General features: G+C 44.0%; 1 protein-coding gene across 4 annotated transcripts in view; it reads right to left on the bottom strand.

The window, feature by feature from the left end:
• THOC3 (THO complex 3) overlaps positions 1–26,764 on the bottom strand; it is a 43,324-nt gene that overhangs the window by 15,501 nt on the left and 1,059 nt on the right. For 2 of the 4 annotated variants that reach the window (XM_033180120.1, XM_033180117.1), the window contains exons 2-6: positions 26,387–26,543; positions 24,182–24,386; positions 20,462–20,623; positions 20,240–20,340; positions 18,733–19,329 (exon numbers count right to left, since the gene is read on the bottom strand). In XM_033180120.1, the coding sequence (XP_033036011.1) occupies positions 19,166–19,329; positions 20,240–20,340; positions 20,462–20,623; positions 24,182–24,386; positions 26,387–26,543 (789 nt within the window). In that variant the 3' untranslated portion in view covers positions 18,733–19,165. Of the gene's footprint in view, positions 1–18,732; positions 19,330–20,239; positions 20,341–20,461; positions 20,624–24,181; positions 24,387–26,386; positions 26,544–26,764 lie in introns of those variants that run through there. The other 2 variants (XM_033180118.1, XM_033180119.1) reach the window with 2 other exon arrangements.

Genomic DNA, 26,764 nt, shown 5'->3' with positions numbered 1-26,764 from the left:
ACAAAAAACTAGCCGGGCGACGAGGCGGGCGCCTGTAGTCCCAGCTACTCGGGAGGCTGAGACAGGAGAATGGCGTGAACCCGGGAGGCGGAGCTTGCAGTGAGCTGAGAGCTGGCCACTGCACTCCAGCCTGGGCGGCAGAGCCAGACTCCGTCTCAAAAAAAAAAAAAAAAAAAAAAAAAAAGAAATAACATCCTAAATTTTCTAGATTTGATGAAACTATAAACCCATAGATCCAAGAAGCTCAATAAACTCCAAGAACAAGAAACATCAATAAAACTACACCAAGACACATCATAATAAAATTGTTCAAAACCAGTAATAGCTGGGCGCGGTGGCTCAAGCCTGTAATCCCAGCACTTTGGGAGGCCAAGACGGGCGGATCACGAGGTCAGGAGATCGAGACCATCCTGGCTAACACGGTGAAACCCCGTCTCTACTAAAAAAATACAAAAAACTGGCCGGGCGAGGTGGCGGGCGCCTGTAGCCCCAGCTACTCGGGAAGCTGAGGCAGGAGAATGCGTAAACCTGGGAGGTGGAGCTTGCAGTGAGCTGAGATCCGGCCACTGCACTCCAGCCTGGGCGACAGAGCGAGACTCCGTCTCAAAAAAAACAAAAAACAAAAACAAAACCAGTAATAGCGAAAATCTTAAAATAGAGGGGAAAATGTCACATATAGAGTAGGATAAAGATGAAGATAACACAAAGTTTGCATCAGAAGCAATGCAAGCAAAGAAGACAAACAATGGAGCAATATATTTAAAGTATTAAAAAAGACAACCATAAACCTGGAGATGTACCTTGTTATTAGTTAAGAATTATCACAGCAAGATACAGAACCCAGAAATAAATCCAAGTATTTACAGCCAACTGATTTTTGACAAAGATGCCAAGAACATACATTGGGGAAAGGACACCCTATTCAATAACTGGCGCTGGGAAAACTGGATATCCATATGCAGAAGAATGAAACTGGACCCCATCTCTCACCATATACAAAAATCAACTCAAGATGGATTAAAGACTTAAACATAAGACCCCAAACTATAAAACTGCTAGAAGAAAACATATAGGGGAAACACTTCAGGATATTGGTCTAGACAGAGATTTTTGTGCCTAAGATCTCAAAAGCATAGGCAACAAAAATAAAAATAGACAAATGGGACTATATTAAACTAAAAAGCTTCTGCACAGAAAACAACCAACAAAGTGAAGAGACAACCCACAGAATGGGATTAAAATATATGCAAACTGTCCATCTGACAAGAGACGAATATCCAGAATGTACAAGGAACTCAAACAACTCAACAGTAAAAAAATTAAAAATTCCATTAACAAGTGGACAAAGGACGTAAATAGACATTTACAAATGGTCAACAGGTATATTAAAAAACACTCAACATAACTAATCATTAGGGAAATGCAAATCAAAACCACAATGAGATATTCTCCTAGCCCAGTTAGAATGGCTATTACTAAATGACAGAAAGTAACAGATGACGGTGAGGATGTAGAGAAAAGGGAACTTTTTATACACTGTTGGTGGGAACATAAAATAGAGCAGCCACTATGGAAAAGTGTATGGGGATTTCTCAAAAAACTAAAAACAGAAATGCCATACAGTCTAGCAATCCCACTACTGGGTATTTATCCAAAGGAAAAGAAATCAGTATATCAAAAGGATACCTGCACTCCATGCTTAGTGAAGCACTATTTACAATAGCAAAGATATAGAATTAACCTAAGTATCCATCAGTGGACAAACGAAAAAAGAAAATGTGGTATATATACACAATGGAATACTATTTGGTCATAAAAAATGAAATCATATCATTTGCAGCAACATGGATAGAATTGAAGGTCATTTTGTTAAGTGAAATAAGCCAGGCACAGAAAGACAACTATCACATATTCTCATTCAAATGTAAGAGCTAAAATAGTTAATCTCATGGAGGTAGAGAATAGAATGATAGATACTAGAGACTAGGACGGGTATGTATAGTGCAGGGGGGATAAAGAGAGGTTGGTTAATGGGTACAAACATATAGTTTTATAGAAGGAAGAAGTTCTAATGTTTGATAGCAGAGTAGGGTGACTACAGTTACCAATGTGTTTTATATTTCAAAATAGCTTGAAGAGAGGACTTGAAATGTTCCCAAGCCATAGAAATGATAAATACTCGAGGGGATGGATACCCCAAATACCCTCGTTTGATCATTAAACAGTCTATGCATATAACAAAATGAAACAGGAAATTTTCCCTGATCCCTTTGCAGGCCTCATGACAGGGGTGCCTCACTTACTCAGCCTGCAGCTCTCCACCCCTCATGGCAGAGGCAGCATGCAGGTGATCACGTGCAGGAGCCAAGGTGAGTGCTTCTGGTTGCCGGCAGGAGAAAAACACTGTGCAGGCCCAAGGCAGCATCAAGTGGGGAGTACTTGTGGTCTCTGAAGCCCCAGAGGGCATGTGTTACAGTGTGCTCTTTTAGCTTTGCCATCCACAGACAGCTTAAGTGTTAAACAGCTCAGTGGGCCTTCTGCCTTTTCATGTCAAGTGGTTGCTCTCCACCAGTGAGGGCAGAGCGTCAGTGTGACAGCCTTTAGTGTTCACACCCACAGCACCTGAGCCCTTATTCAACATCCAGGAAAAATCAGGTTGCACAAACAAATTGAAGGGCAGTGAATATGGAGGATTTTATTGCCAATGGAAGTGGCTGTCCATGGGAAGGGGAGCTGGAAAGGGGATGGAGCAGGAAGGCATTTTTCTCCAAAGTCCCACCATCAAGCTATCCTTCTGAAGTCAAACTGCTTCTCTCTGATGTGCAGCTGCTTCTTCTCTTCTCCCTTTCTCTGCTCTCTGCCAGTGAAGCCTGGGGTTTTTATGGATAGAGGGTGGGCCACGGGTGGTTTTGGAAAAGGCAACATTCAAGCAGGAAAACGGGGATGTAAAGTTCTCACTTTGGGCCATGATTCCAGGCTTGAGGGTGGGGCCCTTGCCAGGGAGCCTGCCCTTTTCTGCCAGGAATTTCTCTGCCTCCTATACCTATCAAAAATATCACACGAACCCCATAAATATGTACAAATACTATAAATCAACTTTTAAAAGAAGAGTCAATATTATTAACGTATCAGTTCTCCCCAAATTGTTGCATATATTCAACACAACCCCAGTTAAAGTATCAGGAAGCTTTCCTGTACAAATTGGCAAGCTAATTATAAAGGTCATAGGGAGATGCAAAGAAGCTAGAATTCACACACACACACACACACACACACATGCACGTACACACACACGTACCCCTCTGAAAAAGAAGAACAAAGTTGAAGGGTTAGGACTACCAGATTTCAAGAATTATAAAGTTACATTAATCAAGGCAGCATGGTATCAGCATCAAAATAGCCACATAGATCAGTGAAACAGAAGAAAGGGTCAAAAAACAAACCCATACATATTTGAATTTTTGACAAGATTGCAAAGGAAATGCAGTAGACAAAAGACAGCCTTCTCAACAAATGGTGTTAGGACAACTGGATATCCATATGCACAAAGACAAACTTGGATACACACTTGCAATCATCTATAAAAAATTAACTAGGCCAGCCGCGGTGGCTCACGCCTGTAATTCCAGCACTTTGGGAGGCCGAGGCGGGCGGAACACGAGGTCAGGAGATCGAGACCCATCCTGGCTAACATGGTGAAATCCCGTCTCTACTAAAAAAAATACAAAAAATTAGCCGGGCGTGGTGGCGGGCGCCTGTAGTCCCAGCTACTTGGGAGGCTGAGGCAGGAGAATGGCGTGAACCTAGGAGGTGGAGCTTGCAGTGAGCTGAGATCGTGCCACTGCACTCCAGCCTGGGCGACAGACCAAGACTCTGTCTCAAAAAAAAAAAAAAAAAAAATTAACTAAAAAATGGGGATCATAGACCTAAATGTAAAGCCTAAAACTATAAAACTTCTGGCAGAAAACATAGAAAAAAAATTTGGCCTTGAATATCATATCAAAGATTTTTTTATATCTGACACCAAAAGCATGATCCATAAAAGAACAAAGTTCTTGTACATGAGTTCCTTGTGCATTCTGGATCTCAATAAATTGGACTTCATCAAAATTAAATACTTCTGCACCTTGAAAGACACTTTTTAAAAAATAAAATGACAAGCCACAGACAGGGAGAAAATATTCGTGAAGAATGTATCTATTAAGCATTTATATTCAGAATAAACAAAGAACTCTCAAAACTCAACAATAAGAAGACAAACAAGCTAATTTTAAAAAACAGTGAAAATATTTTAATAGGCATTTCACCAAAGAAGACATACAGATGGCAAATAAGCACATGAAGAAATGCTCTACAATGTAAGTCATTAGAAAAATGCAAATTAAAACCACAGTGAGATACCATTACATGCCCATCAGGATGGCTTCAATAAAAAGATTGGCTATAACAAGTGTTGGTGAAGGTGTGGGGGAAATGGCACTCTCATGGTGGTAAAGATAAACATACACTTACCGTATGTTGTAGCCATCACACCCCTAGGTGTTTGCCTAGGAGAAAAGGAAATACATATCCATACAAAGACTTATACACAAATGTTCATAGAAGCTGTTTGTAACAGCCCCAAATTGGAAACAAATGGCCACCAACAGCTAAATGGATAAACAAATTATGATGTATCCATTCAATGGAATACTTTGCAGAAATAAAAATGAACTACTTTTGCAAGAAACAACATGGATGAATCTCAGAACAATTATGCTGACTGACTGAAGCAAGACAAAAGAGTACATGCAGGGTCACAGCAATTAGGCAAGAAAAAGAAGTAAAAGGCATCCAAATCTGAAAGGAAGGTATCAAATTAGCCTTGTCTGCAAAGGACATGATCTTACACCTAGAAAAAATTTAAAGATTCCACCAAAAATACACTACAGAGTAATATTCAGCCATAAAAAAGAATGAAATCCTATCATTTGCAGCAACATATATATATGAAATTAGAGGTCATTATGTTAAGTGAAATAAGCCAAGCACAGACAGATAAATATTGCATGTTCTCACTCACATGCAGGAGCTAAAAAGGTGGATCTCATGAAGACAGAGAGTAGATTGGTTGTTACCAGAGGCCGGGGAGGGGAAGGAAGAGAGGTGATGATGGGAGAAAATATACCTATAACTGTCTTTATTTTATTTTTATAATTTAAAAAATTTTTTTGAGATGGAGCCTTGGTCTGTTACCCAGGCTGGGGTACAGTGGCGCGATCTCGGCTCACTGCAACCTCCACCTCCAGGGTTCAAGCGATTCTCCTGCCTCAGCCTCCTGAGTAGCTGGGATTACAGGCACACTCCACCACACCTGGCTAATTTTTGTATTTTTAGTAGAGACGAGGTTTCACCATGTTGACGCTGGTCTCAAACTCCTGATCTCAGGTGATCTGCCCATCTTGGCCTCCCTAAGTGCTGGGATTACAGGCATGAGCCATCGTGCCCGGCCTTATAAATCTATTTATTATCACTGAACTAGACACTTTAAAATGGTAAAGATGGTAAACTAAATATATATTTTACCTCAATTTTTAAAGTAATAATTTAAAAAACAGTACATGCTATATGATTCCATTTACATGAAACTCTAGACAAACTAACCTACAGTGACGCAAAGCAGATAGCAGTTGTCTATTGCAGGGAGAGGTGCAGGCACAGAAAGGAATGACAAGGAGACATGAGGAATTGTCTGTGGGTGACAGGTGTATTCACTACCCTGACTGCAGTGATGAGTTTCATAAGAAAATACGTATGTAAAAACTTACCAAACTATCGTATGCTTATCATACACTTATGTGTAGTTTATTGTATGTCAGTATGTACATCAAAAAAGGCACTTAAAAACAACACGAGTAAAGGAGGCACTGCTGCACCCAGTACAATCACTTCTGTTTTTTTTTTACTTTTATTTTGAAATAATCTTACACTTACAGAAGTGTTGCAAAGACAACACACATTATTTCCAAATACGCTTCCCTCAGATCCCTCTAATGTCAACAGTGTACATAACCACAGCACAATTGTCAAAATTCACACACTCCTCTCTCCTCCCTCCCTGGGACAGCCTGCTGCGGTCCAGAAGGTCCATGCCGGGCCTCCACTCCAGCTTTGCCACTGCTTGCTCTGCTCTGCATGCAATCCGCACTCTCTACACTCCAGATGTCTTACTGGCTCCCCCCAGCCCCACCTCTCACAAGCTCCAGATCTTATAATTAACTGCGTCCTAAATGTCTCCCCAGCGATCCCACAGACACCTCGAATGCAGCTCGTCTAAAATTGAATGCATTACTGTTCCAGCATCCCCTACAACCCTCTTTCTCCTGTGGTCTTCAGCTAAGCAAATGGCATTGTCATCTATACTTCCTCCCTCCATCCCTCCAGCCCCAGTCAGACATCTCTGACATCACCATTCAAGTTCTACTAACTTTCTCCACATGTCGCTCAAACCCCACCCTGCAGGCCCCATCTCTGCTATGGACACCTTGATTCAGGCAGGATGTCAACCGTCCTAAAGCTGTCAGAACAGGCTCTAAACACTCCTCACACCTGAGTTCCTCTGTCTCTAATCCTACTGCCTGGAGTGGCCTCTCTGGGAAATGCTCACCTACCTATGTCACTTTCTGCTGAAAACCCTACAGTGCCTCCCAAACGCCCACAGTGTGGCATTCTGGCTCTGGGATTCAAGGTCCTCTCCAAATAGGCTTTGCCAACCCCTCTTGACTATAACTGACCAGTTTGCTCCTCGAAGGAGTCATGAAATGGCACAAAACTCCTCTTCCTCCTACACCCACCGGACACCCTCACGCCTTTGCTCCTGTTGTTACCTCAGCCTAGAAGGTTCTTCCCCATCTTCCCCACTGGGAAACTCCCACCCAGATGCAGCACTAGTTTAACCCTTAGAATGAAGCCTTCACAGAAATAAGAGGCAGAATTGCAAGTCCTTTTTTGTGTACGAGAGCCTTTTATACATCCTTTGAGGCAGATTTCTGCGTCTGTCCCCACTAGATGTAAAAGCCTAAACAGCAAAGATTGTTTCATCCTTATCTCCATCACAGCACAGCCTAGGATTTGGGGCCTTACAGACACATTGATGGCTGGATGAATAAAGAGATAAACAGATGTATTCATGGATGGATGGAGAGAGGAGACAGATGGAAAAATGAGTAAGGGATGAATAGGGGGATGGATGGGTAGTGAGATGAACAGATAAGACAAACACCATATTGGTGATTGCATGAACAGAAACATGAATGTACAAATGGATGGATGAATGAATGGAAACCAGGCATTTCAAGGGCAGAGATTGTTTCTTATTCAACTCTGCTCTTATCGTGCCTAGAATAGGGCCTGGAATATACTAGCAGATGTTCAATACGTGTCACTGGAATGAAGCGCCAGGTTTTTGTGGGAAAAGTTTTGGACTAACAGTTGGAAGACCTGATTTCCAGCTCTTTCTGTATCCTCAGTAGTTCATATAAACATGAGCAACGTAACCTCCAATTTTCCATTTACTCTTCTGTAAAGTGGGTAGGCTGAATTAAATGACTTTTAGGTCTTTTCCAAACACTCTGGCTCCCTGATTTCAAGCTGCCCAAATCCAAGATAAGGCTACAGAATGGGAGGAGGGCCACATTTGAGCAAATGTGTGTTTACTTACAACTTGTCCTAATGCAGAGCTGATCCCAGATCTCTGCCAGCGATGGGGGAGAAGAGCAAACACACTCCAGATGAGATTCTGTTCCAACTGTCTGGCTGACAGCCTTGTGGTGGGAATGAGAGGCAGGCTGATAAAAGAGCCTGGGGGATAATTAATAGTGAAACATGAACCTCTGTGAGGCTATACCCACCCCACGCTGAACTGAAGGAGGGAAGGGCCGGGCTACACAAAGCCTTCCCAGGGCCCTTGGCTGCTGGCCAAATGCACCCTTTACCCAGAAAGATGGGCTTTCATCAACAGAGTATGGGTCTGTCCTGTTTGATTCACATCTGGACTCCTGGCGTGCTGTGGAGTAACAACTGTACTATGAATACAGCTATCACCACTCACAGAACAGTGTACCAGGCTGTCTACATGTCCCCTTGACACTTCCAACAATCCTGGACAGGTGATCATCATGGAGGAGGAACGTGTAGCTCCTAAGTGGGAGGTTCAGGCTTTGAACCCAGGACAGCCTGGCTCTTTGTGCTACGTCCGGCTGCTCTCTGCAGACAGCTGCCCTGCAACTGGTCAGATAACACACCAGAGACATCATAGTTCATGCCACACCAAACTGCAGCGCCACCTGCCTGAGCCTGCTTGGACTCTTTGCAAGGTGCTTTCACGGGGATTCAAGCTGGCGATGTGGGCCATCACTCCCTTTGTGCAGATGGGACACTGAGACTCAGGCTGACTGGTGAAGTGACCCAGCCACGGTCACACAACTTGTAAATGGTGGAGTTGAGATTCCATCCCTGGGAACTGGGGTCATAAGCCAGGTGCTTAATGGGTGAATTATTCTGTTCCATGGCGGTAGCTGTAGTGGACATCTGTGGGTTTTGTCTGGTGACAGCACCTGAATTTTCTTTGTGAAATAACAGTTCCCTCCCCCGACCACCCACCTCAGCCCATGTGATTTGGGCAAAACTAATATGCCCTGTATCTCTGTACTCCTCGCAGGGGTGGGCAGGCAATCCTTGCAGCCATGGTGAATGCATATGACTGACAATGTCCTATGATACTCAATTCCACAACGCCAGAGTAAACTACTGATTAAGAGGCATCCTCCTTCTGCTGGGGTTCCCTGAGCTGGTAACTTGGAAGCCAGGAGCTGCTGGAGGCCACCTATGACACTGCAAAGAGACAATCTGCCAAAGAGTGAAGCCAACACAGAGAAAAGCAGGGGAAAGAGGGAAGCAGTTTCCTAAAGACATATTTCGAGACCCCCGAATCCAGCCACACTTGAATATATTTCAGGTAAATGAGCCAGTGTCAATTTCCTTTCTGCTTAAACCAGTCTGACTCGGGTGTCTCTCACCCACATCTAAGAGGCTCCAAGTCAATACTGCCCCTCATCACACCGAATAACCATCACCTGTCTCCTTGGCTGTTGTCCCATTAGACCCAGGGCACTTGAGGGCAGGGCCCAGTTCAAAGCCACCACGATGTCTCAGTGCCTGATTCCAACCATGCTGGATGAATATTTGCTGAATGAATAAAAACCCAATCTGACTCAACGTTCGTTTGTGAACTTGTTGGTATACGAGGCCCAACAGAAGCCTGAATTCCCTGGTCCAACCCACTCTTCCCCTCCTTCTCCTCCTCCCACCTTTCAAGGCCTAATTCCAAAGTCACCTCCTCTGAAGCTGGTCTATGGCCTGCACCCCAGTCCACCACATCAGGACCTCCATGGTATGTTTCTGCCTTTTACAGTAATTCACACCCATGCCTGGCCTCTCCAACCAGACTGACAAGTCCTGAGGACAGGGTCTAACATTGATTCATTTTTACATCAAGCTAGCTTCTGGTACCCTCCAAAACTCAAAAAAAAAAAAAAATTCTGAATCCAAAGGATCATTTTATTCAATATTCACCAACGCCTAATATATGTCAGGCACTGAGAACATATGGGTGCATACAGCATAATGGTTAAGAATAATGATGATGATGACAATAGCTACCATCTACTGAGGTATTCCTTAGTACCCAGCACTAATCTAAGCACTTTACATATATTAACTCATTTAACCCTCAGAGAAAACCAATGAGGTAGCTACTATCATCCCCCATTTTACAAATGAAAAAACTAAGGCTCAGACATCAAAGAATTTGCCCAAGGTTGCAAAGATGGTAAGTCGCAGAGCCAGGACTCGAACCCAGGCAATCTGGCTCTGAATCCCTGCTCTGAGCTGAATCTTATGCGACAGGATCATGAATGCTAAACAGATTGTTTTGTAGAAACCACGGCCTTCTCCTTTCTAATGTCTAATGTCTTTTGGAAAGAGCTGGGCTAAAAATGGAATCGACCGTGCCCAGTGATTCTGGAGGAAGGAGTCTGGACAACAGGCAGGTTTTTAGCAAGTTGGAGTCAGACACACTGGTTTGAATTTCTAATAGCACCTTCTTTGGCCCTGTGTGTGTTACTGTGACCTTCCTGAGCCTCAGTTTCTGCAGGATTAACAATCTCATGGGCAGTTACTGGGGTTAGAAGAGTTAACACATGAAAATCACTTAGCATAGTACCTGGTTCATACCGCACAATCAGTGAGTGGATGCTGCTGTCACTAGTACCTTTTATTATTATTATGGAATAAAGTAAATGTACAGGGCTTGGGACAAGGTACACTGTCCAACATTATACATGTGCTTCTGTTTTTTTTTTTTCTTTCTTTCTTTCTATAACCTTGAAAGAACACCTGCCCTTCTCTAAAATGATTCAACCAGGGCTGCTTTCCAGGCCCACAGAAAGCCCTGCTTCCAGCCAGCCTTCAAAATGGATTAAGGATTTGGAGTTCTCTTCATTTCTCCACTCACAGGATCAAAGGGTATGGGTGAGGACTGGGAAGTGGGGGAGGAATGCAAGATGGAACAGGCCCCAAGTTTTGAACTGGCATAAGAGCAACTGTGGTTCATCCTAGGCTCAGCTGAGCTGCAGGGAGCAGGGAGCAGGCCCCCATGATCTGTACCGCCTGTGCCCTTGAGAAATAAACACAACTGCCAGAAAGCAGCACGCTTCAGCTACTGCTAATCCTAGGCTACAAGACAAGCAGGAAATCAGAGGTGCCCTGTGATGTGTTTTCCAAAAAGCATCAGCAAGTACACAGAGCAAGGAGGAGGGGACAGTCCAATGCAAATACACAATTGGGTTTCAGAACAGGGAATAAAGGCTGAAAGCACAGACCAGCCCCAACCCAGAGGGCACACAATGCTCCATTCGCAGCCTTGGCTCCACTGCCCTCTAGAGGCTGCACAGGCACCCAGCAGGCAGGTTTTCAGCAAGTTCCCGCTGTGGAAGGAAGCAACGTGTTCTCTCCAATGAGGGAGGATCACAGGCTTTGAGCCACTGAGAAAACAGATGCCCTCCATCCCTCAGCCACAGGCCTAGTTCAGCCTCTCTTTCATCTCTCCCTTGGACTTCTGCAACAGCCTCCTCACTGGTATTAATAAAATAATAAAACCATCCTCTATTAAATGCTGACTGCAGGCACTGTGCTGAGGGATTACACACGTTAAATCATGGGATTCTTACAACATCCTAGGAAGTAGGTAGCATTCCAATTTACAGATAAGGAAACTAAGGTTCACACAGGGTAGAGGACCCGGCCAAGGCCACATAGCTAGCTACAAGAAGATCTAAAGTTTAAACCCAGCAGCACCCCGGGCGAGGGCCCTGTATCTATCTGACTAACCACTTTATAAACATTAGCAGCAGCAGCAACAGCCACCCCTGAGAATCTATTAGAAAATCAGACTCTCAGTTGGGCTCACACCTGTAATCCCAGCACTTTGGGAGGCCGAGGCGAGCGGATCATGAGGTCAGGAGTTTGAGACCAGCCTGGCCAACATAGTGAAACCCCATCTCTACTAAAAATACAAAAAAAAAGAAAAGAAAAAAAATTAGCTGGACATGGTGGCAGGCACCTGTAATCCCAGCTACTGGAGAGGCTGAAGCAGGAGAAATGCTTGAACCCAGGAAGGCTGAGGTTGCAGTGAGCCAAGATGGCACCATTGCACTCCTGCCTGGGCAACAAGAGCAAGACTCCATCTCAAAACACAAACTCTCACAGAGTGGGGCCTAGCAACATGTGCTTTCACAGCTCCTCCAGATACTCAGATGCACCCTCGCTTGAGAAGCTCTGCACTAGATGGAGCTGCTTCAATCAACTCCCTCCCTCAATCATGGCATTTCCACACTGCCCCAGGTGGTCTTTCTAAAACACAACTCTTAGCTCTTTAAAGGCCTTACAGCTCCACTGGCAGGCCTTGGGCCTAACTCAGCACAGCGGTCAGGTCCTTCACAGCCCCTTAAATCCATGGGAAGCAGGACTTGGATGGGGAGAGAACCTGATCGAGCATGTCCTGTATCATGTACAGGCTCTCCCCTAGTCCTGAGCCTACAGGAGCATACTTAATCCTTGTCTGTGAGAAAATCCTTCAGCCCAGAATGGAGAGACTGATACCGGGACAGGTGACAAGATGTGCTCATGTTCATGCAGCCAGCAAGCGGCAAGGCCAAGATCAGGGCATGGGACCATTTGACCCCACAGCCCAAGTGCTTCCAAGGCAAATAGGGCCCAACTGGTTAGGAAGCTGGGCCCCGGTCCCATACCTGTGGGCTCTGATATCCAAACAGGCACAGGCTTCCCACCGCAGGTTCCGGTCTTTAACAAGGTGACCCAGCCAATATCCAGCTGATTTCACCCAAAAAGCCTTCATGGGTCAATCCCAGTCTTGACATCCTTCTCTGTGACCCTAATAATAGTGGGATAGGAGCCGGGAGAGGCCAAAGCCCTGAAAGGATCCTCAAGAAACCACATCCTGCTGGTCACAGTGGCTCACGTCTGTAATCCCAGCACTTGGGAGGCCAAGGCAGGCAGATCATCTGAGGTCAGGAGTTCGAGACCAACCTGGCCAACATGCTGAAACCTTGTCTCTACTAAAAAATACACAAATTAGCTGGGAGTGGTGGCGTGCACCTGTGGTTCCAGCTACTCGGGAGGCTCAGGCAGGAGAATCACTTGAACCCAGGAGGTGGAGGTTGCACTGAGCCAAGACTGCGCCACTGCACTCCAGCCTGGGTGACAGGGCGAGACTCAGTCTCAAAAAAAAAAAAAAGAGAAAAGAAAACGAAAAAAAAAAAAAAGAAACCACATCCAGAAAAGAGATGGGTTAGACCATGACAGACAAGGCAGAGGAGTCCAAATGCGTTGGTCAACACTCTCCTCAATGCAAGACTATTCAAGGAATCCATCCTCACCCTGCCTGCCCCGCTGCCCTGCTCCTTGTTCACACCAGACCAGGACGGTTCATGTCTCCACGCCTTTGCAGAGACCAGCCCCTCTGCCTCAAACCTTCTCCAAGAGCTGCCCGGCAGATTCCTACCCACCCTTCTAAGACAAACCCCCAGTGCCTTCTCCAGGAAGCCTTCTACCTCCGCTCCCAGGCACTGTTGTGCCATTTCTGTGACAACACTCACCTGTGCACAGACCAGAGAAGCACCAGGGCCTAGGGCGGTGGTTCTCCATCCTGTTAGAGTCCCCTGGGGAGCTCGCTTGGCATAGAGACTGAACATCAGGTGGTTCCAGTATACAGCCAGGATCAAGAAAAACTGACTTCCTGGAAAAGACCTGGGCTTTGAAGCTGCACACAAATGTACAGATCCTGCTTCTCTGCCTGACAGCTGTGTCACTGGAGCAAGGAAACACAACCTGCTTCCCACCCTGTGAACTGGGGATTACAGCACCCACCACTCTGGGATCCCACCTTCTTGCCTCCTCCCCTCCCACATCCCCACCAAGCAAGGACTAACAGCCTGCTTGTCATTGTGCCCAGATTGGTGACTCCCTTCTCGTGCATTCGTTTATTTAATGGCTATTTATTGAACACCTGCTGAGTACTACTGGGCACGGTGCTGGAGATGTGGGGTATGCCTATGAACATGTCAGGCAAAACTGCCAGCACATTTGGCAGGGGAGACGGCCACAAAGGAAGCAAACAGGAGTAGCTTCCGATGATAAGTACGCTGAATAAAATTAAAATCAGTGGGAAGAGATCCAGCAATGGGGCAAAGGGAGGCTACATTAAAATTCAGGTTAGAGAGGACTGGTCTACCTGAAAGCTTAGAGAGGGCTTCTAAATCAAGATCTAAATGCTGAGAAAGCAGCCTGGGAAGATCAGATCTGAGGAAGGTGCCGTGAGAAGCCAATGGAGTGTTCTAGGCAAGGGAGAGGCGGGATCTGTCTTGCTTTTTAATGAAACCACTCACATGAATTGTCACCAGACATCTGCACACCACGCTGTGAGACCTTCCACCTCTGTACCCTCAGTGCTCCAGTCAGGCCTGGCACAGGAGAGGCGCTGAGTGACTGGCTGAATAAATGAACCCTCTTCCCCTTAATGCGTTGTTTCCAGGTCTCCAAGCTAAAGCTTCTCTGTCCCTTGGTTTCTGCCCATTAGCAATGTGACAACTTTTCCACAAAGAACGAGGTGAATCCCATGTTGATGGTCAAACTCCTAAGACCCTAAGCCTTTACATCTGTGTTACTGTGAAGCCACATCTAGACTAGGCTGAACTTAAACAGCTGGGATGAAAGGAACACGGGCTTCAAACTCATATACAGACCGTTTGACCCTGAACAAGTTCTCTAACCTCCTTGAACGAGTTTTTACCTGAAGAGTAGGTCCAAGGTACAGTGGTCTGGTTTATCCCTCTCCCTTGTACAGTCCTATCCAGACGAATTCAATTTGTAGTCAACCCAACAATGTGAGAGGGCCTCCCATGTGTTGAGCAAAGCACTTTGGCCGCCATTTTGGAGGAGACACAGCCCATCATAAACGTTCAATAAACAATCACGGGCCTGATCACCCTCAACCTGAGCTCGACCATGATACTTCGGGAGAGAAGCTATTCTCGAATCTGACTGTAATCCCCCTTCAGGTTACAGTTGATGACCAGCTACAAATCAACCTGTGCCAGCCCAGATTTCCTCTGGTCCTCAAGGACAACCTGAGATGATTGGACAGAGTCCTTGCTGCATCTGCCCCACTCCCTGACCTGTATTCTAGTAACCTTATCAGGAAGGTAACAGGAAATGAGAATTTATCAACTTGTTCTTGTAGACCCATGGTGCCCCTGTGGTCCCTGACAGTGGGTAAGCTCTACCCGGTGACTCTGCCACTGACACTGCTGGTCAGGTGGGCATGTTTTCACACGTAGGTCTGCTTCTTGTAAGTGGTAAAAGAGTGAGATACTAGATGTCTTAAAATTCAATGACTTATGCCTCTTGCTGGATGTCTTAAAATTCAACAACTTATGGCTCTTCATCACTAACCATCCCAAACATGTAAACTGTTAGTAAATCTATATAAACATTGGCTAAATAGTTTCCAGTTTAGTGTTCCTGAAAGTTAAATGGCCTTAGCTCTACAAATAATAAAAAATAAGTGTCAAATGTTCATTTTCTCCAAATCCCATCCCCTTTTTCAAGGCTACAATATATTCTTTACAACCCTATATCCCTCCCTTTTAGACACAATGTGTTGAGCCCAGGGGACAGCGAAAGCCCCTTCCTAAGGTAGGAAGGTTATACAGCACACATATGGTATTAGCACCTACATAACAAGAGCTGCTGTTTCCTACACTCCCCCACCCAGTGTGCCAGGCATTTACATGCAGCAACTCATGTAACCCTCCTAAGTCACACTACCATCAGGCACATCTTAAAGACAAGCAAAATCATGGAGGTGAAGTAATTTGGCCAAAGTCTCCCTGTTGGCAATGGCAGGAAAGGATCTGAACCCAGGTATATCCGTCTCTTACCTACTCACCCAGCCACACTACCAGCCAGTCCAAACTGAAACCACCCAGAACCAGACACCCTTCCCTCCCTCTTCCCTCTAGTGCCATCTCCTACTGGCCCTGACCATCTTCACGTCCAGGACACTGACGGCCACCACCTTGGCTTGGCTCCAAGCTACAACACCGTCCCTCACCTGTCCCCTGCCCTACACTCAACTCTGCTCTATCCAAGGCCTGCACTGAGGCCACCCCCTCCTCATTCGACCCTTTCCTAGCAGGCTCAGCTAGCAGGAGCTTCGCCCTCCTCCTCCTCCACCTGTTTCTGTGTGGTCTGAGTTATGTTCCACTTGTTCACACACACTTACCCATCTTGCGCCCAAACAGACTGCAAATGGAAAGCAGATCTCATATTTCTCCTCTGAACCTCCCACTGCGCCCAGGGTGTGATGGATCCATAACCTCCCTTCACAGCATTCACTCTGGAATGATGAACGTGGCTCACTCGGCAGTGGCGGCATTGAAGCTGAGAAGGCTGACGGACCCGTGACAGGTCCCTGTGCTCTCCCTGGGAGCTGCTCCACCTCAAGCAAGGGGAGGCTTATTAAGCACCTCCCGTGTGCCAGGTGCTGTGCTAGACACTTTACAGACTATATCTTGTTTAATCTTCCTAACAACCCAAGGAGAAGGGGATTCATCATCCCGGGTTAATGGATGAGCAACGTGGGTTCAGATAAATCACTGCTGGAGCCAGATTCAAATCTGATTCTGCCCAAGTATGAAGCCAGCATTATTTCCACTGCATCAGTGTCAGAGAGAGAAAAGGAGGCAACGCCTCCCCTACATCTAGGTATCTCTGAGTTTGCAACACACTCTATTCAACCTCTACTCTCTTCCTTAAAACAGGACCTACTTTTTAATTCTGTCTATGGGCTCTTTTTCTGCCAAACCCGGAAGACATTTCATGGTGCTTTGTGTAACTAAAACCCTTAGAGAGTAGAAACAGGAAAATGCTCAAGGGTATTTCTACCCCATTCCTGGCCACTCTAAACTGGGCCAACCCACACATCACATCACACCCCAACCAGATTCTGTCTTCCCTCTCCCAGCCCCTACCCCCCAACCCCTGCAAGACCTCCTAGGAGCCTGCTCTGGGTTTAAGCCTGTTCCTTGGATCCATGTGCCTCTGGCCAGGGCTCCCTGCACCAGCCTCCCATCCCCACACAGGGCCCTCTCCCAGGACTCCAGCTGCTTAGCCTCCCACCCACACAGGTTAAGATATGGGGAACAACAAGGCACATACACTTCACAAGCTTCCCATGTGGCATGGCTCATCCTACTCTGTATCTCACGCCAAATATCTGGATCTCAGCAAAAGAGATGATACTGTACACTTAACTACTTATCAGTCTGACTTGTCATTCCAGCCAACACAGCAGTGGGTCATTGGTATGTGGATACTGCAGTCTGAGCATGTGATGAGTGTGTGTGTGTGTGAACAAGTGGAGCGAATCCTAGACTTGCCCTGCCAACTAAAATCTAGCTCATAGCTGACCTCCCCACTCATCCGACTTGCTGATGTGTATAGCAGAAACGGCAGAAAATGCCTCGACAGACCAAATAATAAATGGCCAGCTGTGACTCTGAATGGCATCCTTCCAGCTCTGCAGAACTAGAAAATGCACTCAAACCAAAGGGGCCCCGGGTCTGAGACGCATGTCATTTCCCCAGGATGGACCCACCTCTGAACTCCTCCAGTACTTCAAAGTCAAGGCACAGAGATGGTGTCATCAAGACGTTGAGAGTCTGAAAACCTCACACACACCGGGACTCTTTGCTCATGGATGTGTGTTTTTCTGTTGCTACAAGTGTCCCACTAGTTCAATGCAAAGTTTCATCTTGTTTAAGTGACAGGCAGTGTGGATCAGTAATTTACATAAACCCAGAGGAGAAAAAAATCCACAAGGATGGAAGAGGGAATCAATCAAATATTAAGATGTAGCCCAAACCCTCAACATCTGCTTCCAGTTCCAGAGGGAATATATAAACATGGCAGAGACCACAGGAATGACAGATGGTTGCAAAAACAAGAAATAATGCATCAAAATTTACTCACAGTGACATGAACAACACTCAGCTTCTGCCGCTGAGGTGGCAAGTTGGTTTGCAACTAAAAAGACCCTTCACCAGGGAAGGTGAGAAACGCTATTGCAAACACTACTGTGCACACTACTGCACCTGCTCTCAACGCATCACTCACTGACATGGCCCAACAGCTGACTTCTCATGGCCATGGTTTACTCATCTGTGAAGTGGGAATGGCAACACTTGCAGAAACAGAGTAGCCCATTGCAAATAAAGGCACATGGGCCTTCAAACAAACCTAGATCTGAATACAGTCAGCTGATGAGTAACACTGAGTTACTTAAACTCCCTGAGGTAGTAAAATGGTGATAACACCCACCTCAGAAGGCTGCTGCAAACACTGAGTAACAGCTGACAAAAGTGTTCTTTATGGTAGCAGACATGCAGAGAATGCCCAGTAACTACAAATGCCTGTCAAGACTTGTTGAGTGTTTATAATACTCCCCAACACGGTGCTGTGCCCCTTGCCTAACTTATCTTGCCATATTTGGTTTGTCTACCCTTCGTGTATGAAGATAAACATGTTTTTATACATAAACATGGACACAAGAAAACTTCTGGAAGGATATACATCAAAATTCTAATACTAGTTACCTCTTGGTGCTAGGAATGTAATTTTTCTTTTTGCTTACCTTTTTCCAAAATTTTCTACCAACGTATTTCTATATGCCTCAGTATTTGCTTTAACACCAAAAAAAATTACAAAATAATGAAAAACTACTGCTCTTAGGTAACGATCTCCCCAACACAAGCCCTTTTTTTTTTTAAAGGGAAGAACTAATAAAGCTTTGCTTTCCATGAGGAACCACTAAGTGTTTTTCTTTTCAATAAGAAAGCTAACTGACTTACTCCCCTCTTTACTTTGCCACCAGGAAGCTCAGAGTCAAAATTTTAGTTCAGTCATTCAATTAGCTTTGTCCCTACATTTCAGAGGGTTATTGGTTGGGACATTAAATGACAGAATTATGACATTTAAATTCTCTTTCTGAAATTAAAAAAAAACAAAACAAAACTGCAACATAAGGACATAATAATTTTTAAAGTCTTAGAAGTGCCATAATAAAAAAAGTCAGTTTATTAAATGCTCAACTCTCAAAATTATATATATATATAATTATTTTTAAAAATTTCCATATCCTTCCATTCCCCTCCCTCCAAACTAAGTATAGTCCAAGTTGTATCAAACGTCACAAAGTCTACCATGTACCCAAAAGCAGAAAAGACAGGAGGTCCAGAGGACAAAGTATGCTGGGGTCACTACCCACACTGCAGAGTCCACACAAGTTAACTCACACTGGGGGCAAAGAATGGAAAGAGCTAATACACAGAAAAAGCAAAAGAACTGGAATGGGCAGCCTGACCACAGACGTTTACAATTTATAGCAATTTACAAATATTTAGGGTGCCCACCAACTCCAAGAGAACAGACCAAACTAACCACATGAAGGAAGACCTCTGCCAGGGCCTCCTCTCCCTATAATCTCCTCTCAAGAATCATTAGGAAGCCCAAACAGCTTCACAGTTCCGGCTTCCCGGCTGCTGTCATATTTGCCGTCTTTGTCATCACAGGCAAATGCCAGCAGAGGCCTTTTGGGGTGCCACGCCACTGTGAAGGTCGGAGACTCACACTGTACCTCCCATAGTTTGTCCCCTATAGAAAACAACAGAGAGAAACCAATCAATACGTTCATAACGAAGGACACATTCATTAAGTACTTACCTGTATTAACTCGTTTAATCCACCTACTAATCCCACAAGATAGACACAACTATTACCTCATTTTACAGAGAACTCCCAGGCACAGAGAGCCCACAGCCAGCAGGGGGCAGAGCAGGCTCTGAGCACAGGTGGGTTAACTCAAGAGCAGGTCATTGAGAAGGAAAAGTGTCACTGCGTCACAGGGACATGCAATTACATGAAGGATCTGCATGGCTGGATGCTGGACAATATTCACCACAACGTGACTAACAGGGACATTCTTTACATAGTGGAATTTCAAGTTCTTTACTTTCCTCTTCAAAGTTTTCTATATAGTTTTAATCTTTTTACAAAGAATGTCACAGATTTCCGAAAACAATACAGCAACATTAAAAAACAAATCTGAGGAAATTCTTTTGTAAAATGAATACTCTCCTCCCATTTTTCTATTTCCAGCTTCTGTTGTTTTTAAAGCAAAAACTTGGTAATTCCTTAAATTAAAAAAAATATTTTTTCAAGTTCATATACAGGCAACAGATAAGGAGAAATATACCACAACATTTTTAAAAAGGTGGTATTCAGATAGTGGGACCACAAGTGATGCTTTTTTCTTCCTCTTACTCTGTTGTTTAAAGTTTAAATAAATCAAAATATTTTTCTAAATCACTTTTCTCAGACCTGCCTGTTTATTTCTTAACTCTTTGCTTCTTCACTATCTGGCAGTGAGTCAAAACATAACCACACTTGTCTAAAGGAGACAAATTCATTCATGATGCTGATGAAGTAGTCACGTGCAGAGATGAGATCACAAGAGAAGTCCTGAATGCCAAAGGTGAAAGACAGTAGATTCTCATGAGGTTACCTGTCTCCACTTCAGCAATGTCAATAAAATGGTCTTCCGATGCTGACGCCAGCATTTTCCCATCATGGCTGAAACTGAGGGTCCTTACAGGCCAATCCAGCCTATGATACAAAGTGGACAGAAGAGACATGAGAATTACCAAGTAAGAGGAGGGAACAATGTCATTCACGATAAAATAAAATTCATGTACCCAACAAGGAAAGTGCTGATAGAGTCACTTACCTGGAAAAGCACCGAACACACACTAACTCATCCACATCCCAGAGGCTAACCAAAGCATCTGCACTTCCTGTGGCAAAGTACTTCCCCATCGGGTCAAACTTGATACAGATGCAGTTGGAAGGATGGGCGTTGATGGACTGCACAGGCTTCAGTTCTGGGTAGCTGAGAAACAAGACAGACAGTGATCAAACTGCAGAAGAGGACTGTGGTACTAAAATAATAATAGGAGACAATGAAGAAGGAAAGCAAAGATAATGCACCACCACCAAGAACTGTCATTCAAGATAACATTCCTGAAATAAAAAGAGATTTTGAACTACATTATTTAAAAAGCACAACACATACCTGAGACTACAGAACCAAAGCAACCAACATCGAGACATAGACTAGTAAAACTAGTGGACTTTAAAGAAAAAGAAAATCTGACAGCAACACTTAATGCCAAAAGAAAATGGAGTACCATATTTAAGAAAGATACACAAGCAAGAAAATGAGTCAAGGATTTTTACATCCAGCAAAACTGAATTTCAAATATAACGACACAAACAAGAAGCACAATAACGTTTTATAAAATCCATAAGCTTTATAAGTACGTAAATAAGTTGTAATGAAAACTCCAGGAATAATGTTCCCATGAACGCTTCCCGAGGAATCTTAACTAGAGAATGAGCTTCAATTTAAAAAATGACTAGAGACTTATAAGGACTGGTGCTGAACACTGAATATAGTTTCTTGCAAAAACTATACATGGTCACTGCACTCCAGTCCGGGAGACAGAGCGAGACACCGCCTCAAAAAAAAAAAAAAAAAAAAAAAAAACTATACATGGTTTAAAGAGAGGGTATAATATGTAACAGCTGCACACTCCTACAATATATAGTACTATTTTTTTTTTAACGGGGGAAGAATGTAAAGAGTGTATGCAAAAAGCAAAAACATTTTTTGTTTCAAGTCATCACATTGGTGGTAGTGGCAGTAATATTGTTATTCTGAGACATCTATATGTTTACCATGGGATACAGGTAATAAGTAACCATCGGATATTCTAATTCTATGATCCCTTGTGCCCTTGAGAACCAGAATACTCAATTTGGAAGGGAAGAAATATATTTGTAATATAGAAGAGGTTTAATAAAATCCCTGGAGTCCTCAATTTTAATTGGAAGTTATCAGTGTGAATTCACAAGGTATTTTATCTTTAAATATATATACACACACACACACGTAATTCCTAGGCCAACCCAATGATAATGAACATTCCTAACTTCAGTATCATTTCTCAGTGAAAGAATGTAATGTAAGGCCTCTTTTTTTTTTTTTTTTTTTTTGAGGTGGAATCTCACTCAGTCGCCCAGGATGCTGGAGTGCAGTGGCACAATCTAAGCTTACTACAACCTCCACCTCCCAGGTTCAAGCGATTCTCCTGCCTCAGCCTTCCAAGCAGCTGGGATTACAGACCTGCGTCACCACGCCCAGCTAATTTTTGTATTTTGAGTAGAGACAGGGTTTCTCCATGATTGCCAGGCCTCAAGTGATCCACTCACCTCGGCCTCCCAAAGTGCCAAAGTGCTGGGATTACAGGTGTGAGTCACGACACCCAGCCAGAATGTTAGGCTTCTTGGAGAATTTTCTGATTAAAGGTCTGGGGCAAGATTGTACAAGATGAACTTGGAACATCTTATCAAACCAGGGAGCAAAAAACAGAAGACCACTGGGAATATGTCAAAAAAGGGCTCAAGAACCAACTTGAAGATGTTCTTATTGGCCAAAGATGGCATAATTTGACCTTCAATAGGTGTAACAATTACAAGAGATGGAAACACATCAACTATGTTTAAAAACATGAGCCCATAATGATTTGAAAAAAAAACAAAAAAAAACCTAACTGGTCATCTTTGGAGGCAGCAGGAAACGAAATCATCATCTGACAAACAGAATCAAAATTTTATCCTGCCTTCCCTAGATGAACTGCACTACTGGGTAACCAAATTGCAGACGAGAAGCAGCATCTCTTTACACAATAGTCCAACATATAAACAGCATATGGAATCAGCAAAAGCCAAACTGGGAGAATCTCCACAGGTTACCAGTCTGGTTTTTCAGCAGCTACGTTTTAGGAAATTTCTTTTGAGTAATTTAACAGACACAAAAGACATATCAATTTTTTTTTTTAAATGAGCAAAACTAGGATATCTAGGGGCTGCACACGTGGTAGACAAACTATGAAGAATCATCATAAAAGTCAGGATAGTGTTCGCTTTTGTGGAAGGGAGTTGTAATTAGGACAAAACACCTGGATGGACTTTTAGGATGACTGGAAAGAACTACTCCTCGACTTGGGCAGGGCTGCACAAGAGTTAAGCCTATAAGAGTTCGTTAAGCTACACATTTGTGTTATGTGGTTTTCAGTATCTGTGTTTTATAATAAAAAGGTTTTTCTTAAAAAATTATAGAATCCCCATTGCCTACAAAATAAAATCCAAGATACTAGGCATAAAATAAAGGCCTTTTATAATCTGGTCCCAAATTAGACTTCATCTTCCCATTATCATGCCCTCTCTTATTTCCCTTATCTGCCACCACGTCCCCAACAACCCTGACCGAACTACTCTGCAAATAAGTCATGTTCACTCATGCCTGCTTTGTCACTGATGTGGTTCCCTTTTGCTTATTCTTCAAATCCTGCTCATCTTTCAAGATAAAGTTCACAAGCTCCCTCCTTCAACTCCCCATGGAACCATGGAACATATCTCACTTGGCCTCACATTGATCACCTGGGATAGTGGAAGGCTAGAATTAAACAGATCTGAATTTCAGCTCCACAATTTCATTCATTTAGAGAACAAATATTCACTAAGATCCTACTATGTGGAGCAGGTGCAGGACTAGACATTAGGGATTCAACACTAAACAAGGCAAACAACATCCCTGCCATCGTGGAATTCACAGTCTAACAGGAGACATGGACAAATAACGATGCAATTACAACACAGAAGGAAAGTGCTTCCTACAGAAAGTACGTAAAGTAAGCCTCTAACCTACCTCTAACCCTGGGGTAGCAGGAGAGCTTCCCTGAAGGGAAAGCAATATTTAAGTTGAAACTTTAAGAGTACGAATTGGCCAGTTGGGCGCGGTGGTTCACGCCTGTAATCCCAGCACTTTGGGAGCCGAGGTGGGTGGATCACCTGAGGTTGGGAGTTGGAGACCAGCCTGACCAACATGGAGAAACCCTAAACTACAAAAAATACAAAATTAGCTGGGTGTGGTGGGGCATGCCTCTAATCCCAGCTACTCAGGAGGCTATGGCAGGAGAATAGCTTGAATCTGGGAGGTGGAGGTTGCAGTGAGCCGAGATCGCGCCATTGCACTCCAGCCTGGGCAACAAGATCAAAACTCCGCCTCAAAAAAAAGAGGGTATAAATTAATCATAATTCAAGGTGCATCCAGTTCTAGCAAACACTAGCTGACTACTGATGTAACCTCTCACTCTCAGATCCTCATCTGTCAAATGAGAAGCAAACCATCAACCCCTAGAATTTCTGTAAGGACTCAGTAAAATATAAAGTATATAAAATATACAGCTCAAATGTACTTAAAACAGGTTAGGATTCTATTTGTGTTTTAAGCTCCTTCAGGATAGGCTCACATCTAATTCATTTCCATATCTGACACAGCACCCAGCACAAAGATATGACAGTCCCCTAAGCTAGACCCCCTCACCTGAGGATGTTGATACAACCATTGCCATTTGTCAGGAAGAACATGTTGTTGTCATTGTTCCAGGAGATTTCGTTGACCTCGAACTTGAACTGCTCTTCTGCTTTGGAACGGTGCGTCTTGGCATCAATAAAGGTCACCACATCATCTTTGTTGCCTACAGCAATGGTCTGCCCATCAGGACTCCAGCAGATATTAATGTTCTCCCCTAGGAATCCAGATATAAACAGTAAGATAATCTGTTTGCTCATAACCCTCCACAAGTTTATTGTGCTATCCTAGAAAGAAGACCAGAGCTTTCTTCAGGGCTTACTCATTAAAGTCCTAGACAATGGGAGGGAGCTACTATTTATAATTCAACAATGAGTCCAGCACATTCATCTACACATTTCCTGATTTGGTCTTCACAATACTCCTCTAAGACACACTTTATTAACCCCATTTTATAGACGAAGGAAATAAGAGACAAGAAGATGAGCCAAAGTGTCAAAACTATGAAGTCACAGAGCCAAGAGTTTAAACCCAGATTTGACCCCAAAGCCCCCTTTTCTCTTACACCAGCATTTCTCAACTCTAGTCACTCGCATGCCAACATCACAATTTTTGTCCTATCCATTAAACACTATATTTTTCTTTATTCAAGATTTTTCTTTTTTTTTTTTTTTTTTTTTTTGAGACAGAGTCTCGCTCTGCCCCCAGGCTGGAGTGCAGTGGCTGGATCTCAGCTCACTGCAAGCTCCGCCTCCCGGGTTCAGGCCATTCTCCTGCCTCAGCCTCCCGAGTAGCTGGGACTACAGGCGCCCGCCACCTCGCCCAGCTAATTTTTTTGTATTTTTAGTAGAGACGGGGTTTCACCGTGTTAGCCAGGATGGTTTCGATCTCCTGACCTCGTGATCCGCCCGTCTCGGCCTCCCAAAGTGCTGGGATTACAGGCTTGAGCCACCGCGCCCGGCCCAAGATTTTTCTTAAAATTGATCCAAAAAATTTTACTTAAATAAATTTAGCAGCCAGGCACAGTGGCTCAAGCCTGTAATCCCAGCACTTTGGGAAGCCAAGGTGTGTAAATCACTTGAGTCCAGGAGTTCAAGATCAGCCTGGGCAAAATGGCAAAAACCAGCTCTACAGAAAATTAGCCAGGCATGGTGCCATGTGCCTGTAGTCCCAGCTACTCAGGAGGCTGAGGTAGGAGGATGGCTTGAGCCCAGGAGGTGGAGGCTGCAGGCAGCCAATATTGTGTCACTGTACCCCATCCTGGGTAACAGGGCAAGACTCTGTCTCAAAAATAAAAATAAAAATAAATTCAGCTTTAATTGAGTAATAAATTCTATGAGCTAGTTCTTCTAGTAGACATTAAAATATCTGCAAAACTGGTTTTTAATGTTCACCCAGGCATCACCTGAATCTTTCATGGATCAGCAGCTGTATACCTGGGGAAAAACTACACCATTCTGCCTCCAGAGGTAAGTCTTGGCAACAAAGTCTAGTGGCCCACACTGAACACATCAATTAAAAATCTCATCAACTTTTTCCATTCTAAAATGCATAATTTTTTCACATTTTAGTATCTATACTGTATCTTAAGTTGTATCAGAAAGCATTTCAAAATTTTGGGTGTATCACAGTTATTTACCAACTTCTTTCCTAATGGAACATCTTATGATAAATGAAAACTCAAGAGTCCCATACAGTACCAGCCTCAATACTTACAACTGAGCCTATAAATGTACTGCACAACTTTCTGGTCACTTTCTCACAGTTCACCAAGACCATCCAAGTTTCAACCATTCTAACTAATCAGAATTTTCCATATTCTCCATGCCTTTGCACATGCTGTTCCCTCCTGGAAATGCCCCATTCCCCACCCACTGCACCTTGACCACTCAATTTTTATGGCTATCCTAAAAGTTTGCTCAAATTTGGTGAGGCCTTCCCTGGCTCCCCTAGGCAGACTTCTGTTTTCATTTCTATTCTGGGTATCCATCTTGCAGACCTCTCCATTATTAAATGAACCCTATCTTGCTATGTTATTTGTATATACATGTCCCCTCCCCGCTGGGGAGTTCCTTGGAGCTGGAAACTCTTATTCAGCTCAGGATGTCTCATACACAGCTGAGTGCCAGACACAGAAAAGATATTCGGAAAATGGTTGTTGAATGAATTCAAACAGCTTATCTTCCTATTACCCTCTCTATCTGAATAGTCAGTCACCTTTAGTGTTCACAGTGGCAATGCATTTTGTAGTCCTGACATCCCAGATGCGAATGGTTTTATCTCCGGACGCGGTAACGAATAGGTCAGGATTACTTGGATGCCAACAAAGCTGGTCCACACTATCCCCATGTCCCCGATAATTGTTTTCTTTGACCTGAAAGAACAGAATCCAGATGTCACTTCACATAGATGTAGCTGCCTCCCATGTAACTTTCTAACCTTATTCAAACCAAGGTATGCTGGGACGAGTAAAGATCTGGGTAATTCAGAATCCAGTCCTTTCTCCCTTCTCTTCTCCGCAGTCCTTCTGAACTGTTGTTCTCAGCTTCCACATCTATGCCCTTATTTTTGTGCCCTCCCTGGCCTCCTCCTCCT

This window comes from Trachypithecus francoisi, unplaced genomic scaffold, assembly GCF_009764315.1.
Source record: "Trachypithecus francoisi isolate TF-2019V2 unplaced genomic scaffold, Tfra_2.0 Lachesis_group2, whole genome shotgun sequence".
Classification (NCBI taxonomy): domain Eukaryota; kingdom Metazoa; phylum Chordata; class Mammalia; order Primates; family Cercopithecidae; genus Trachypithecus; species Trachypithecus francoisi.
This window is presented reverse-complemented; position numbering and strand designations above follow the sequence as displayed.